The sequence below is a fragment of the Equus quagga genome, chromosome 5 (assembly GCF_021613505.1).
Source record: "Equus quagga isolate Etosha38 chromosome 5, UCLA_HA_Equagga_1.0, whole genome shotgun sequence".
Classification (NCBI taxonomy): Eukaryota; Metazoa; Chordata; class Mammalia; order Perissodactyla; family Equidae; genus Equus; species Equus quagga.
In genome coordinates, this window is record NC_060271.1 from 116,194,658 (window position 1) to 116,213,166 (window position 18,509).

General features: G+C 39.4%; 1 protein-coding gene across 2 annotated transcripts in view; it reads right to left on the minus strand.

Annotated features, from left to right (window-relative positions):
- BABAM2 (BRISC and BRCA1 A complex member 2) overlaps positions 1-18,509 on the minus strand; it is a 419,181-nt gene that overhangs the window by 75,329 nt on the left and 325,343 nt on the right. For both annotated transcript variants that reach the window (XM_046660582.1, XM_046660583.1), the window contains 3 exons: positions 14,962-15,061; positions 11,865-11,935; positions 8,954-9,036 (listed from right to left, as the gene is read on the minus strand). In XM_046660582.1, the coding sequence (XP_046516538.1) occupies positions 8,954-9,036; positions 11,865-11,935; positions 14,962-15,061 (254 nt within the window). The remainder of the gene's footprint in view (positions 1-8,953; positions 9,037-11,864; positions 11,936-14,961; positions 15,062-18,509) is intronic.

Below are 18,509 nucleotides of genomic sequence, written 5' to 3' on the forward strand. Positions count from 1 at the left end.
CTTTGTAGGTCTGCATGGGGACCTTTGTGTAATAAACCATTATAACTGACCACATTCACTATGTCTAAACAGGTTAAATCTAGTTTTTGATAATCAGTAGCTGGTTAATTCTTCAATTAAGCCACTTAGTTTTGCTCTTTCTATGGCTACAGAGTGAGACCCCACTTGAGCCAGTATATTTGTTCCACTGGGCAGGGGATTATAGCTGGACAACCTGTCCCCACTACTGAGCAGCGACATCAGCCTGATGTCTTGCTGCCTTCATATCAGTAATGTCTTTGGTGAGACGTCCACTCATGTTCCTGAAAGATCAGACAGTCTACACGCATTTCCAACTAGTGCATGGTTGGTTCCTGGGGCTTACTGTGAAGCTCCAAAGGCTTTCCAGATTCATCATACACTCAGGGATACTGCCAACCAATGATTTGAAACAGTATAGCAACGTAGTTTAGCACATGGGCTCTGGAATCACTTCCTGGATTTAAATCCCAGCTCTGTCACAGTGAATACATTTACTCTTGCTGTGCCAGTTTTGTCATTTGCAAAATGGGGCACTACTAGGAATTACCCTCAGAAGGATGGTGTGAGGATTAAAGAACATAATATATGAAAAGTACTGAGAACATCGTCTGGAGCGTGGTATACACTCAATATCTGTTAACTGTTATTACTACATAACTATTATCTTCAACAACAGCAAAAGTTTACACCAAAATAATGCCCGTGTTTCATCAATGTCCATAATACTTTAAAATTAATTCTAAGAAAAGGTTATACGGAACTAGATCACTACTATAAAAGTTCCTCTGTGTAAACAGCTTCCTTTCACTGAATTAGATGCCTTCTTGAGTTACAAATTGTTAATTTCAAAGTAGCTGCAGATGTTTTTAAGTCAAAATCACTGAAAGAGTTTTCGTGACCTTTCTTTGATCAGATAAACTCACTTTAGCAATTACAATAATTATAGCTGAAAAGAATCATACAATGTATAGAAGAGGGTACAGGGAAAAAATCATTGCATGGTATTGTGCATCTGATTTACAACCTCCTTCCTCACAAGAAGTCCTTTAAGATCATTAAAAAGGTGTCACGTAAATTCAAGGTATTAGAATGAAGAGAATATTCTCAATGAAGATTAATGAAATACTTCTCAAATCAGCGCCAGAAATTACAAAAGACTTTCTGGAAGCAGATTCTAAAGACGAAACAGAAGTTTCAATTTGAATCAAAATAGCGACAGTGGTTGGCAAAGGACTAGAGCCATTTGAGTCGTAAACTGTGAATAGGGTGTGCTTGTGTGTGTAATCAAAAGACAAAAACCGCTTTGCCTAGCAGAGCTAACCGCGTTCAAGGAAGTCCAGGATAAAAATTAACCAAAATGTTTGAAGTATCTAAAGGACCCAATAGTTCTCATAATCAAAGCAAAAAGGCGTTTAGAAAGTAAGTCTTTTATCTTTTTCTATATTCTTTTATCATTTTGAACAATATAGAGAACTGGTTGGTTTCACTTTTTGTTTATAATTGATTTTAGTTCTTGCTGCTTTGATAGTTATTACTACTAGAAATGATAAGATTAAACCACAAATCTTTATATATGCCTGATCTGAGGCAAACACATTAATTCTAAAACAATATCACACTTTTTATAGATTTGGTTTGAAATGAAGTCTAATACATAACATTGTGGTTCCTAATCTTAATCATTTTACCGATTCTGATTTGCTCTTCTAATCTATTTATTTCTATAAAAATGTGATTTGTATCCAAAAAGCAAGAAAGTTTTGAGAAACCTCACAGTTTTGGTTTTATTGAATTATCTACTAGCTGTCTTGTTTGTTGTTGCTAAATAGTCTACAAAACATTGTTTCCGTGGCACAGAGATGAGTTCACCCCACTCTGCTCAGGAACTGAAAAAAAAAAAATCAGAGCAAGAAACTCATCATCAGCTGGACCAGATAAACCCTGCCCCCTCCCTGTGCATCCACTGTAACAACTATGAAATGGAGGAACAGAGCAACCAAAGTCCTGTAAAGATAGACTGGGAATAATGGACAGAGCAAAATACAAAGAAAATTTTTTCTCTTTTATTCTTTAGTTTCTTTTGAAAATATAAGATTCTTTATAGCAATAACAGAAAAAGCTATATTGTTGTGTTTACATTATAACATATACAGATATAATAAAATGATAATAATAGCACAAAGGAGGGGGAGGAAAAGGAGCAACATTGTTATAGTTTACCAGAGTTCAGTCACTATTAATCTGAAGTAGACTCTGTTAAAAATGCATATTGCAGGGGGCCAGCCCCGTGGCTGAGTGGTTAAATTTGCACGCTCCACTGCAGGCAGCCCAGGGTTTCATTGGTTCAAATCCTGGGCGCAGACATGGCACCACTCGTTGAGCCACGCTGAGGCGGCATCCCACATACCACCACTAGAAGGACCCACAACTAAGAATATACAACTATGTACCTGGGGGCTTTGGGGAGAAAAAGGAAAAAAATAAAATCTTAAAAAAAAAATGCATATTGCAATCTCTAGAACAAACCACTAAGAAAACAATTCAGAAAAAGTAGGTAAAAAAATCAACAGAAGAATTAAAATGGTACACTAAAAACATCTGTTTAACACAAAATAAGGCAGTGAAGGAGGAACAAAGAAGGAATTTTTCCTTTGAGAAAAAAATTATCAAAATGGCAGACTCAAATCCAACCATACCAATAATTATATTAAATGTCAATGAATTAAATTCTCCAATAAAATAGCAGAGACTGTTAAAATGTATACAAAAGCAGAACTTAACCATATGCTGCCTGCATGAGGCACACTTTAGATTTAAAGACAAAAAAAAAAAAGGGGTGAAGGCAGTGGGATGGAAAAAGATATACCAAGCCAATATTAAACATAAGAGAGAGCTGGGATGAGTATATTAACGTCAGATAAAACAGACTTTAAGACAAGAAATATCACTAGAGACAAAGAGAGACATTCCACAGTGATAAAAGGGTCAATACATCAGGAAGATATAACAATTAAAAATGTACATGTACCTAACAACAAAACCAATAAAACTGAAAGGAGACATAGCCCTTTCTGCACAGCTACAGGTTAGCAGAAGCTACATTCGTCTACCAAAGGCCCTCCCCAGCTCCTCTTAGGAAACTTTGTTTACAGCTACAGCTATAGCTCTGTCTAAGCTTCTGGTAACCATGCTCTCCTATTGGCCATGCAGGCCTAGGTAACGACTCCCTGCTACTGCTAAGCATCCCCTTTTATTTTCTTTAACTCTGTCTACATGGTTGAATACAGTCCTTCCATTGAATTCTCCCCTAGTTACCGTGTGATATGCTGTTTCCTGATGGGATCTTGACCTAGATAAAAATCCAAACTCCTTGCCTTGGTCTGGCAGAGACTAGCAGTTGCTTACAAAAAATCCATTCTTTCTTTCTCATTGGAGTCAAAAGAACTCCAAATTTCAGTTGGACTTTTGCTGCCCCAGCTAAAAAACTACATTTCCCAGCCTGCCCTAGCTCACATGCTGAGGCAATATGAATACATTCTGGAAGAATGAGATGTAACTGGAAGTGGTACATGAGACTTCTTGGAAGCTTTAGTAAATAGGAAGGATTGTACCCTTCCAACTTTTTTTTCTATTCTGTTGCATGGATTGTGGATGTGATGGCTGGAGTTCCAACAGTTTTCTTGAACTGTGAGCAAGAAGGCCATACCCGATGGAGGGTTGAGTATAAAGCTGGAAGGAACCTGGGTACTTTGTGACCTTTGGATCTGTTATTCCAGCTCTGGACTGCCTACCTTTAGACTTCCTATACATGACAGAGAAATAAACTTCTATCTTGCTTAAACCATTGTTTTTCAAGTGTTTATTACTACTTAATCATAACTGATACAAATGGCCTATGAGGCACCAGCTGATCTGGCCCTGACTTTCCTTCTAACCTCATCTTACATGACTCTGTCCTCGCTTCCTGTGCTTACTGAGCCACAGTGGCTCATGCAAAGCTCTTTGCTGCCTTTTGAAGCTCTTTGTACAAGCTGACTTCTTTCCTTGGAATCTCCACCCTTGACTTTCTGAATGGCTGCTCATTAAGGTCTCAGCTGAAATGTCACTTCCTACAAGAAGTCTTCCCTGACCATCCTAACAAAAGCTCCCTCTTAGTCTCTTTCATAGAGCTCTACTTTGTTCCATTATGGTATCTGTCACCATTTGAAATTTATTTATTTGTTAGTTTACTTCTTTATTGTCTATTTCTCTCATTAGATTCCATTAGGGAGAGTCTCTCTCTCTCTCTTTTTCTACATCTCTCTCTTACATAAATAACATATGAAGTTCTCTCTTGGTCATACATCACTTTGTGCCTTGCATATAGTAGGTAAGTTCACAAAATATTTGTTTTAAAAAATGCTTACCATTCTACTTCAGCTTTTTCTTTTTTGAGCAAGATTAGCCCTGAGCTAACATCTGCCACCAATCCTCCTCTTTTTTTGCTGAGGAAGATTGGCCCTGAGCTAACGCCCCTGTCCATCTTTCTCTACTTTCTCTACTTTATATGTGGGATGCCGCCACAGCATGGCTTGACAAGCAGTGTGTAGGTCTGCACCCAGGACCCAAACTGGTTAACTCCGGGCCACTGAAGTGGAATGCATGAACTTAACCACTGTGCCACTGGGCCAGACCCCATACTTCAGCTTTATCTGATCTCCTTTCTCATCAACTAGACCAGGGGTTGGCAAACTTTTTTGTAAAGGGTCAAAGAGTAAATATGTTAGGCTTTACCATCTCTGTTGTCTATTCCTTTTTTTTTTTTTTCCCCCTAACAACCTTTTAAAACCATAAAAACCATTTTTACCTCAAGGGCCATATAAAAAGAAGCTGAGGGTGGGATTTGGCCCATCGGCTGTAAGTTGCCAACCTTATGCTAGACTCTATGTGTCTTAAGGTCAAGCCTGAGTTATTTACTTATATCCCCTGGGACCTACCATAGTACCGAGCATTTAGTAGGTTCTCAGGAAACTCAGAACTCAGTTGAATTGGGTTAAACTGATTGGGTTAGGGGCAGAGAAGAGAAAAAAATGAAATGGAACAGCCAAAATGGTTACATTTGGTCTAACAAGTATTTTGCCAGGGAGATATGGCCTATGGTCCAAGCTGGATGACACAAAGGGTCATTTACCAAGGATTTACAGGCAATGGGAAAGGAAAGTTTCTTGTACAATCACAGATTCTCTCCCTTGCCTTGAAGTCACAGATCCCAATACCCTCCCCTTCCAGACAGCAACCCTGCTACCTTAGGCAGTTGCCTCCTCTTGGATCTACTCTACTCTACTTGGATCTACGCACAGTGCAGCTGACTGGGCCCCATGAAAAACAGCTAATGTTTTCCCCAGTGGTTACTTTTGTTCTGTGTTACTGTACCTTGCTATCTGGTTCTCTTGTCACCCAGCACTCTGAAAAACTGCTAACTTAAAGAGAATATCCACCTCCAGAGGTAAAAACAGCTTGGAAAATATGGAATTACCTGTCAGCCACTATTAATCATTCTTAGGTGATGGCCAGGAAACGCTCCTGAAAACAGCTTCTGGATGGGAGCAAGTCTCTGATCCTGCTCTGGTCCCCAGTCTTGTGATACATTGATAATGGGTGAATGAAGAAAGGAAAGGAGGAATAAATAGATGAAAAAACCCCATGGCCACAGTCCCCACTCCTGCAACTGCCAGAATGCCAGGAAGTTGTAGTGTCTCCTGAGAGATCCCAGAATATGCACAATATTTTCCCCTAAGGCATTCTTGCTTCCGCATGCTCTGGCAAAGTCTGAGGTCAGAGCTGTCTGCTTCAAGAGAGGAGTGCCTCTTTCCTCTAGCGTCCAAAATGCTTAGAATTATTACCAGCATCTGCCCTACAGACAGCCATATTCCTGGGCCTTGGCAGAACAGAGCCGGGGGGGAGAGCAGGGATGTTACTGGTGTCTTGCCAGGTCTTCAATCTCCATGGAGTAGTGGAGCCAGTCACAGAAGACTGGCTCCATCTCTAGGCACTTCCTTCTTTTTTTCATGTTCTTGAGATCTCAGAATAATTCATAGCAATCTTCTATCATTAAGTCTCTGCCACCCAACATTCACCTCCCTATCTTCATGGAAAGAAAAAAGAGAACAAGCGGTCCCATGGGCATTGTAGCCGAACAAGCAGATGCTTCCAAAGGAAGGTAAGTGTCAGATGCATAACTGCATGACTGAATAAAACATATTATCTAACCAAGCTCACTCTGATGTAGCAAGTCCTACATTTTAGACATAAGAAAGAAGCAAAAGGGTGGAAATTATTTATTTAAAGACAGGCTGTGAGTTGACGGAGCAGGAAACGCATCCAGTCCCTTGATTCACTGACAGGTCTTATCTGCCAAAGAGCCAAGAGTGTAGGTAGTGATGCTAAGAGACAAGGAGACAGAGTAGCCTGGGGAGGAAAGGAATAATAGCCTGAGGAAACACTTTGGAAAAAGTAATTAAATGAATCCCAAAGTCCCTGTAGCTGTTCTAATGAGTGTCTGGGGGCTCTAAGTTTCTGAAGAAGGTAATCAAAACTAAGTGAAAATATGACTTGAACTTAGGAAAAGCTAAGATAGGAAAGTGGAGAGGGAGCTGCAAGAAATATTGGCCATATGGTACCATGGAGAAGATATTTCTTGGAGAATAGACTTTCCAAAGGAACAAGAATTGCTATAACACTGAATGCATTGACAGAGAGCTGGCAGGAGTGGAGAGGTGAATGCTCTTCCATCCTTGCACGTCACTCTTGCTAGCCACCAACAGAATAGTGATTCTTGAGTTGCATATGGAAAACAGGTTAGAAAGAACAATGCCAAGAAAATCTTTCTTCCCTTATATCTGACATGATCTGACACCAAGTTTTTTGAAAGCAGAACCATGGCTAGGAGACCAAAGTAATTTTGAGGAAAGAGCTGAGATATCATGCCACTTTGGGATGAAGAAACTAGTTGAAGCATTTATCTAACTTAATGTTTGCAATTGTCCTTCTATGTGTCCTTTCTCCTGTGTCCTTCTCCCACAGCCACTCTGAGAGGCCTCTGACTGTTGCTACCACACAGGCAACTGTCCACAGTCATGAGGGACAAACCAAGGATGCAATCAGGATCTGGGGCTGGGTACCAGGCTAGAAACAGAATCACTAGGATCAAGATTGTGGGGCAAATTGGATGTGGCAAATAGGAAGTGAGATCTCACAAAGGAATTAAGACTCAGAATGGAAAACCAAAACAGCGACACATAAAGTCAGAATCAAAAGTGGAGGCTAGAAGTACCAGTAAGCCCATAGAAGATGGTGAGCAAAGAGGAATTGCCAGGAGGCCTTGATCGTAAGGCTTGCTCTTCTACCTGGCCCCGTATAACAGGTTAAGCTCCATATGCTGACGTCTCCAGAGGACTTAACAACCAGATCCCCAGTGTACGCATGAGGGAACTAAAGCAGACGGAGGCTTTTTCTAGTGATTTGAACAAGGTCATGTGATTAGTTGGAGGCAGACCCAAGAATAAAAACTTTACCTCTCCAATTCTCTGTTTATCTGTACACATAATTAATACAAAGAGATATGCTTCCATTTTTCAGGTGCATTTGAAAGGATGGTGCCAATTAATGACTAGCTATACAGCAGAGCTCAGTATGAAGCACTGCACGACAAGGTGGTTTTCGTTGGGAAACACCTAAAGGGCAGGGAGAACCAACTCCTTAAAAGCACAGGCAACTCCCAGTTCTCTCCATGTGGATTATACCACGGTAAAGTCTGAATTACAGGCTTTCTTCGCTCTGCCTCTATAGACATTTTTGGGTTTCTTCCTTTACTGTCTGTTGGTGTGAAATCAGGTAAGACAAATGAATTTAAGAACTATTTTAGTCTAAGCAAATCACAACCAAGAAGGTCAATCTGCTGGGGAAGAAAAATCCCCCCAAGTCAATATCTTTACACTACTGGGTAGCTTGGCTAAATAGGGCCAAAGTTAAACTATTCCTCTATTCTATTCAGGAAGAAATAGTTTATTAAGGTCTAGGGTAGTTCTATCTACTGAGTGAAGTCAATCTAAATCCACTGCTTTTCTGTAACTCGACTAGGGAGAGCTGGAACTTCTTTGCCTTCGGTTTGAAGACCGGCATTTTACATACCAAATGACTAAAGAATAAAGGTCTTGGTTGACTTGCAACTTGAATCTGGCACCATGGGTCAGTGCTTCTTATATAACAAAGAAATAAACAAAAGAGACTCTAAATTATCTATTAGGAGAAAGCTGGACCAAAGTTTACTGACTGACAGATTAACACAACAAACATTTAAATATGCCTACAATGTGGAATAAAACTGAAAAGTGATGTTAGGAATACATAAAAATATTGTCTCACCTTTGCAATATATACTATATATTTTCAAAGTTGTAGTCTTGTCACTTAATAAGGATGATACCCAAATGATCAAAGCAAGTATGTTCTGAGTAATCCTGAAAGTTATGATATTGGAAAGAAGCTTTGAGAAATAGAAATCTGCCTAAGTTAGGGCTTCTTAAATTCAGCACTATTGACATTTTGCACTCAAGTTTTTTGTTGTGGGGGGCTGTCCTGTGCATTGTAGGATGTTTAACAACATCCCTGAGCTCTATCCACTAAATGCCAGTAGCAACAACAACCCTCTCGACACCGCCCTGCCCAATCATGACAATCAAAAACATCTCCAGACATTGCCAAACAACTGCAGAGGGGCAAATGACACCTGGTCAAGAACACTGGTCTAGAGATAGAGGTAAGACCATGCAGTAAATGTACTAAAGTAAAAGGAACCAAGTCAAGACACTAAAGGCTCTCATACTCATTATTACATGTGGTTTAGTACATTTTCAAATGTATGCTGACATGCTAATAGCAAAAGTCTACTCACTGTGTACAAGAAAACAAAAATCTTTCCACATCAGCAGCAGAGTGAGTTTTGTAAAGCCTTCTGCATCATATTCCACGACACCTCTAGGTAATAAAAACATACACACACAAACAAAAAATCCTCATAAAAATAAGGTATAAAAGAAATGGAACCAAGTAAAGAATATATTCCAAAAGTCAGAGTTATTGTATCCGAGAGGCATCTAAGGTGAGTGAGCGTTACCACAGGAAGGACACGGAATTTGGAATGACAGCATTGAGGGGTTTAAGTTACAGTTTTGCCATTTACTATCTACTACGACCTCAAGCAAATCACTTAACCTTTGGAGCCTCAGTTTCCTCATCTGTAAAACAAATATAACAATATTTTCAAACTTCAATACGGGTTGTGAAAAATAATATAAACCATAAAATGCTATGTAAATATTAGTTACTAGTTAGGAGTAAAAGGACAAATTAAGAAATCAGGTCAGCAATGACACTACTGTCTGTACAGTGATTGTTAAGTCTCACTTTCACTTAGGCACTAAACAGTAAGGAGCAATGACAATATGACTAAGGTTAGGATTATATATTATTTTCTTCCTAAGTACTTGGAATCCTTTCACTTGTGCCCCTCTGTCCTCCTCACTGGGCTCAAGACAAAGTAGCAATGTTAGTTGGGTGGATGCTGGATTCAGATGGCAGATGCACACCTCATGTGTCAAGGGAGAACAGCTCCTAATGCTGAAGGGCCTGGGCAGAATTCTGGTTGGTTCACTTTCCCCATTTCCCTCAAGAGCTGAGTACTTTTAGGATGTCACCATAATGTGACAATAACTAACCTCACACTGCGGACAGGAATAATGTTCTCTCTCCTTCACACAGGGAGGCGTTTGCTATCCTTAAGGATGCCTTCTCCCTAGCTGAGTCAGGGCAATCAGACGGTTAGCACTGACAGCCTCCCAGTTTAAGTAGGGAGGAATAGTTGCACCCATTGTAAAGGTAAAGGAACTAAGACACCAAAGGCTGAGTGATTTGCTCAAAGACTACTGGTACATCATTCAGATCTTCTGATTTAAGTCAACAATTTTATTCATCAGTTTCTACTTCTTTTCATGATTTATAATTAACTCAATGTTACAATAGTGACATCCAAACTTTTTAAATCCTGCGTCCCATAAGCAAAAACAAGCACAGAATCCTTTTCAATTATGTATATAGTACAGTGATATAGTGCTTGTATATAATTTAGTGGTTGCATAAGGTATTATAGTCATGTGCTGCCTAACGATGTTTCAGTCAAAGACAGACTGCACACATGTCAGTCGTCCCATAAGATCAGTACCATATGGCCCAGACGTGCAGTAGGCTATACCATCTAGGTTTGTGTAAGTACACTCTGTTTTGTTTGCACAACAAAATTGCCTAGCGATGCACTTCTCAGAATGTATCCCTGTCGTTCAGCGGTGCATGACTGTGCTATATTACCGCATTACATGCATAAGAAAACATACACAAAAAATGTACACTAAAAAAGAATTAAATTTAAAAACAAATGTGAATGCAATTTTCATATTTTCCTTGTATGCCAATGAAGTGATGTGAGGCACACACCGCTGGGGTGCGTGCACCCTACTTTGGAGTCACTGTGCTAGCCTCTTCATTTTCAATTATATATACTAAAGATAATCTTACTCAAAAGTTAGAAGACTAACGGTGTCATATATTAACCACTGTTTGTATCATAAGTACTTTCTTAAAATGTTCATAAACAAAGATGAAAAAAATCTTAAGTATTAAAGACTCCTGTAAGAGGCGGTCATACTGTTTAGACTATGGATAATATGAAAATTTCTTGAAATTGTTTTGAGGGCTCAGAAATTTTGCTTACAATTATCTACAGTTTGTAAAGTTATATCCCAGGGAATGGCCAATCTTATTTTTAATTTCACCTTTTCCTTTCTATACCCACTTTCCTTTTGCCCTAATTTTTTCATTTACTTATTTAAAATTTTAATTTTGTGTTGCTGTATGCATGTTTATATATTTATAAACTTTTTCTGGAATAAGGTGGGATATAACCAGACCACTAAACTCCTCAGGGCTTAGTTCCCCAAAGGGGTAGAATGCTCTACCTTCGAAAGAAGACTGTAAGGGAAATGCATTCCCTCTCCCACTGAGCTAAGCCCAGAGCAGATGCTTGATAACACCTCCGACATCATTTCAGGAAACAGAGCTGCAGAGCAGCAGAGCCACTGGCAACCTGAGGGAAGGGGTGAACGCCCAGGGACAGCAGCAGGCGCAGAGCCTGCCCTGTCACTGCAGTTACACACTTCCTTTTCCTTCTCGGTGCCTTCTTCCAGCTCCCGATCCCAAGTGTGAGTCATCGCTTTGGTGTCTAATGCTTGATTTCCTTCCCAAATCTGTGTGGCACTGTCTGGAGTGGGAGTCCTGTGAGGAGACCTGACTCCTGAGAACCGGGGTTCCCACTCTGGCACGCTCTCTTCTAGATATACGACGTCAATGGGGTTAGTGAACTTCTCTGTTCAGGGCTTTCTTCAGTACAATGTGTCAATAATGCCCGCCTGGTTCACCTCACGGCTATTGTGACACGATGGAGGTGAATGCACCGTGCAAACTGTAAAGCTCTCTACAACAAGCAGGGATTGCTACCATTGTTACTGCTATGTGTGAGGCTACTCATGCGGCTGCACCAGGGAAGAATCGGATTCTGCTATCTGCTAAAGAATGCTAAAAAAATGTTTTCCTGGGAGCTTTAGTGTAAGCAACATACCCAAAAGAATCAAAATGGCATTGAAAACGTATCATATGTAAGAACTAAGTGCTGTTTTCTTAATAAAGCCCTCACATTAGGGTCATCAGGAAGTGAGGGCACTGTTGATATATGGTTTAAACAAAAAAGAACTTACGTGCCAAAGTGACTGAGGAAAGCAGCAATATACTCTCTTCTTTTGTGATATCCTTGAATCACATACTGCACCTGGAATAGGAACCCAAAGCTGAAAAGTGGAGTAGGAAATTTTTAAATGCTTTACTATGAAAAATTTCAAAGATTCAGAGAAGTAGAAAGAATAGTAAAATGAACACCCATACTCCCTCCACCTAAATTCAACAACTGTGAATGTTTTGCCTCGTTGCTTCATCCAGCCATCCACCCACCTATCAACCTATCCATCAATCTTGCTGAAGCATTTAAAAGGAAATTAGAGACATCATGACAGTTCACCCTAAATACTTCACCATGCATCTCCAAAAAACAAGACATTTTCCTACATAACCACAATACCATCATCATACCCAACAATTTTAGCAATCATTCTTTGAATTTACCTAGTACCCTATTTTCAAAATTTCCCAATTGTCCCCAAAACATTTTTTAAAAAAACAGGGTATAATCAGGGATCAGGCATTTAATCTAGAAAGTCTTTTACTCTAGAATAATAGTACCTCCTGGGTGTGTGTACATGTGCCTATGTGTGTGCCGCACACACATACATGATACGGACTTTTCAAAGAGATTGGGCTGGTTGCTCAGAGAGTGTTCTGCATTCTAGATTCTCTGGTTGTTTCCTTCCTTTTTCCTCTACCCTCTGTATTTCCTATAAATTGAAAGTTAGAGCTACAGGAGTGATTAAATTCAGGTTAAACATTTTTGGCAAGAAAACTTCATAGGTGATACGGGGTTTGATGGTTGGTTAAGGTGATGACAGCAGACCACACCATTGTAAGTGATGTTTCCCCTTTGCGATAGTGAGGAACCCACGGCTGTACCCCTTGAAGCACCTGAAAGTCTAGTTCCCCTCAACCTTTCCCTAATGGTTTTAGTATCTGTTAGAGATCCTTGTCTGAAGCAGTTATTTCATTAGGGTCTGAAAAATGGTGATTTCTGAATTCTATCATTCCTTTTGCATTTATCAGCTAAAATTCTCTGTAAAGAAGAGCTCCCTCTCATCAAATGGGGCTATTAGGTTATTCTGAGCTACAACTACTATTGAAAAGCCACAATAATGCTCAATTCTTTCTTTTCAAATTCCTAATATTCAGAATAAGGAGTGTTACAATAGGAGATTTTATTTTACCTTTTTATATTTCCTTGTTATCACCAAATGAGTTTCTATTAAAAAAAAAAACCTGTGAACTCATTAAGCTAAGCATCTGAAAGTTAGTCATTTACCCATGAGCTTCTAATACAAAAATACATTTCTTATAATGTCCTCATAATGGCTGAAAGAAACAGCAGGAGAAAGGGACCCCCCAAAATTGTTTATATTGGCTGCAGCCACAATGAGTTTCCATGGCTAACAAAAACTTGAGATAAAGAGCTTGAAATAACCTTGACACAATTGGTACTGATAGCCATGCTGTACGCTTTAAAAGCAAAACAATTCTATTTATATAATAGGGGTTTATGTTGATTTATAAAAACAGTTCTTACTTTGCAGGCTTAATGCAGGATCAGAAATGTTATTTTGGGAAAAGAAAAACAGATGATAAGTTTGCTTAAGTGGTTTTGTTTAAAAAGGGGATGAAAACAGTTCTGTATACTTGATTTTAAAAACAGAAAATCATTTTAACAGAAACCCACAACAAAACTGGCTATAAAGATAGATTCCAATGTAATTATGGAAATTCATTTGAAGAGATTGTTTCTAAAAGCAGCCCATTCTGTCCTCGTTTGTAGCGAGCAGAAGAACAGCAATTTTAAAAGACAAGTAAAATTAATGAAAGGGAACCAGATAAGAAAAACTGATTCTTGTATTTCTGGGAAAACAGTATTACAATTTTTTTGATGAAAATGTATGACTAGAAATTAATCTCAATTGGAGAGCTTTAAAAAAGCCTTTTCTTCTCAGTTCTGGAAGATCATATTTGCATTTTTCTCTAAAATACTGGGACACAGATTTGAAGGCAGTGCAAAGTCCCACAATGTAAATAAGAATTATGTTCTCTGACCAGTTTTGTAGGAGGACAGAGGCTGGGGAATTTGGTCCAATGAGAAGCAACCACTCCACGAGAGTTAAATGCCCCAGAATCTGTGCCAAGCCCACAGACTGCAGAATTGCCAGATTTTAGTTTCTCTGACATTTAAAAAATAATACTGAAGCCTTTGAAATACTATTGTACTTTTAAAATATTTTCTATAGAGAGATGAGCTATCTTTTGAATGAAAGAGACAAAAGATTTATTTTCCAAACCAATGTGAACAAGTCAATAGGGGCTAAGAAAACAGCACTTTGGGAATTAAGCAAACTGAGTCAGTCCATGTGGGAGAGGAAAGAAAGTCAGTATTGCTTGTGGATTAATATCACCAATTTTCAGCTAAATACACTGGTTAGACATTAACAAGTACATTCTTATACTTTTTAGAACTGACAAAAACCATTAATGTAAACTCAGCTACTTGCCAATGTAATGGCTCATTAATGCAGCTAAGAGAAAGCTTCAGAGAATTTGATGTGCCTGACTATACAACCAGCTGACCTGGAAATCTTGCCCCTAGGAGCAGGACTCTGGCAAACTGCTAAGACATGACAGGGAGAATCAAGAACTGATTATTAAAAAGTGAGGTACAGAAAAGCAGAAAAAGATGAAGGCAGCTCTATAGAATTACCCTGATATTAACTAGTGGCAAACATACACACACACACGCTCACACACGCCAGATACTTGGGAAATGAAGGAGCTCAAAAATTTAAAACCGTAAGAAGGTGCAAGATCTATCAAAAGCTTAGGGCACAAAGGAAATTCAAGAAAGAGTAGATCTACATTTAAGAGATGAAGATAAGACTGGAAGAGGAGGTCAGAATCCTTAGGAAAGGAAGAAGGAGGGCAAAGAAATAGAGAAATGATGAATTGTAATTCAAAGTAGGAAAGGTTGCTGTTAGATGGAGGTTGAAACCAAGAAGATGGGGCGCAGAGAATGGCGCCTGCACGATGATGCTGGGTACGTGCTGTACTGGAGGAAGGAGCCTCACAAGGTTGGGGAGTCAGGGGGCTTGCTTTTACCTTGTTGGTGAGCAGGTGGCATACTTGAGGAACGTAATCAATGAGACATCCTCCTCCTGGAAAAGCTGGGATATGAAGGGCTGAGGAGCCTCCAAGTGCACTGAAAGGACAAGAGTACAATGAACACTTCTCTTAGGGCTCCAGGAACTTAAGAAGTGATACCTCAAATAGACTTGGCTTCTCTTATCAGTCTGCCCACCAATTGCCAGAACTGATGGTGCTGGAAATATGGGCTTCACTTATGATTACATTTCTATATTTTAATCCATTTTAAAACCAGCACGTTCACGCTATACATGACTAAAATATTAAATCAGCATGTTCATGTCACACACGACTAACAACCAATGATTAATAACAACTAATGATCCTATCATGCAACAGTACAAATTAGCAAATTTTGATTGGCACAGGTAAACATCTTACCAACATTAATGGGTTGCACCTATTGTTGAAGCAGACTTTTATACTATTCATTATGCCCAATTCAGTGCTGGGCAAAGATAAGTCCTTCATTAAACACCTTAACTGAACTAAACTGAATTGATGCAACACTGTAATGGTGTACTGAAGGGCCCAGTTCTCAGCTAACCAGCTTTGCTACCTCCTTGGGCTTTAGTTTCCTCATTTTCAGTGTGAGGCAGGTGGTCTAGGGCAGGGCTTGTAAACTCCACGGTCCACCCGGCCCAAGCAGGCGACGTAGAGACGTGGAGGGAACCGAGTGGGGACTCTAATGAACTGGAGATTCTATGCACAGTGGGAAGGGGTCTCCACTGCTCAGCTCTAGCTGATCTCTGACGTGTAGGAATGCAAGCTTGGTCTTACAGGATCCTAATTTTTCAAGTAAAGCCAGAATCTAGATTATTTAATCTCTCAATTTTTAAATGGTGGCAACTAAATCAAACACTTTCTGAAATACTGTGCTACCTGGTCCTATGTCTATGGGCCAACATGGGTAGGAAGTCTGCAACTAGTCCAAGCAGACATTGATATTCAATTCATCTAAACAAGAAGATACAGTCAAAAATCATCAATCTAAGCACTAAGACACAATATTGATCCAGAAATAGTTTCCAGAACTTTCATGGAGATTTCTTTTCCAGTTTAAATTAACCAGCATACGATTATTAAAAGAAATTGTTCAGAACCTTACAGCATGCATTTCGTATATCATCCTTAATCTTGATTTCATCTTCTTTCCTACTCTCACTTTCCTTTCGTCCTAATTTTCTTATTTGAATTTTATTTTAATGTATATATTTCTGTAAGCCCCTTAAAGCCTCTCTGAAATATTACGGGAAGTAAAAAGACCTCTAAAATCCCTTAATGCTGTGATTTTTCATTATCTAAGACCCCACAGTTACAAGGTTGAAGCAGTTTTATCATTCCCAAACAGTTTAGAGCAGACAGACTCAGTCTGTAGTTTGTGATACAGGGAACAATATATATATATATCACTGAAAAGACTCCAGAGTCAGCCTGGATCCCTATTGACTACAGATTTCTGAAATTAATTTTTCTGGTAAAATGAATATTATGTTTTTATTTATTTATGAGAATGAAAAATCCGAAAAAACAAATAAAATCCCAGGTGATGTGAGGAAGCTGATATGGAGTGGAAATATTCTCTGTAGATGTTTTCTACTCGGAGGATACCTAAAAAGCACAACAACTGTGACAACTGAGAAAACTATAAGACAGCACTTGACTAAGTGTGACATTAATGAATCATCTGCACGCTGCAACTGCACAGCGTCAGCAAGAACATCATTTCCGTTTGCAGCTTTCAGAGTAGACATCGGATTAGGTTTAGCCTAAACTCTGAAGGAGGGTAGGAAAATTCCTATGACATCTTGTGAACTGGAAGGTGGCTTTTTGTCCCCTCTTTTGTATGCAAAAGTAAACAGAAGGCATACATCTAACTGGAAAGGTTCTAATGGTTCCATTAGGATGGAAAACTGATTATGAAGAAAATTCTATAGTACAAGAAAAATAAATCCAATATTTATATCCTGTAGTTATTGGTGAAATATCTGTATAGCACAGAGAGGACCAAGATCCAGTCTTCTCACAGCTTACTTCGAGAGATAAACCTTAGCCTAATAAAACTCCAAAAAATAAAATAATTTGGACAGTTTCCTGGAAATTATTGTAATAGGCTTTGGCCTGTATAAAACATTACAGGATAAGTTCTAAATCATTCATTAAATTTAACACAAGGAATAAAATAGTCTGTGGGTAATGCTCTAAACTTGAAATTCTCTCGGGTTCTGAAATATAGCCATTAAGCAAAAATGACCTATGATGGAGGACAGAAGCGGAGGTGTGAAGAAATCCAAAGACTGGCTGCTTTGCTGCCAGGCCCGCCTCTCTGTGCTCTGCTTCTGTGATTATCAAGAACCAACAATTGTTGCTAGGTGCTTTCCCATTATCTAATTTAATCCTCCCCACAATTCAATGAGAATTCTCACAGTAATTTTACAGTTGAAGAAATCAAGGCTCAGAGAGCAGAAGAAATCTGCTTGGGTTCACACAACCAGAATATGGCAAAGCCAAGATCTGCACTCAGGTCTGCCTGTCACCAGAGTCTATGCTGTTACTGCTGAATTATGTGGCTCCCCGAGAGCAGTGTTTTTTAATCTTGAAAGGGCTACAGGGATGGGAAGAAACAGCGAGTCTGCTACCATGAAGCTGTGTCAGGATTCCAATGATGGTTAGAGGGCTTCTAGAAGCACTCAGATCAGCACTGAAGCAGGCACTGTGATGTACAGCTCACCTTCCTTTGTAATTTTCCACACAGCAACAGAGCAAGCATTTCCCTAAATTTTGCTCATACCTCAGTACTCTCCCACTCCAACCATCAAACAATCGGATTCACTGGATCTTGGATGTGAGGGACCAATCACTCTGTCATGTCTAATTGTGAATGACTTAGTTAGCTGTGCAGGCTAAGCCTCAAGGTGCGAAGCACTTCCAATACTATGAAGAATAGTTTTAAATGACAGTTTATTTTTAAAAAGATACTTGTTGCACCCTTTATTTAACTCAGTAGTTTCTTAGCTTGTGCTGATACTGAACCTGACTTCCAGAGTCACATACTGATAATGCTGCTGATTTATGTATAAATACCCGCCAATTGGGTAAATATTTAACAGGCTTGCTATAGCCTGAATGCTGCCCTGATCATGTTGAATAAACAAAGTCAAGTGCCATGAAATAAAAGAGCTATTACGTTTTTAAAGAGTGCAGGATGGAGGTAAGGCCTTGTGATCTCTAATTATTTAATATTCATGAATCAAAAAATATTGGGCTGAGCATGTACAACAGAACACTCACGCTGTGCAGAGATTCTGGGGCTCACTGAGCTATTCCCAGGAACCCGGGGCTGGCTGGAGAGAAGGCAGGGCCTGACTAACCAACTAAGTGACTGAGGTGGGGTGGGGGAAGGGGTGAGGAGGAGATGAAAGGGACCACCTGCAGTTGATTCTTCTGATCTCTAGAGCCAGAGAGTGAGAAAGCAGGAGTAAAAGGGGAGAAAAAGTAAGTTG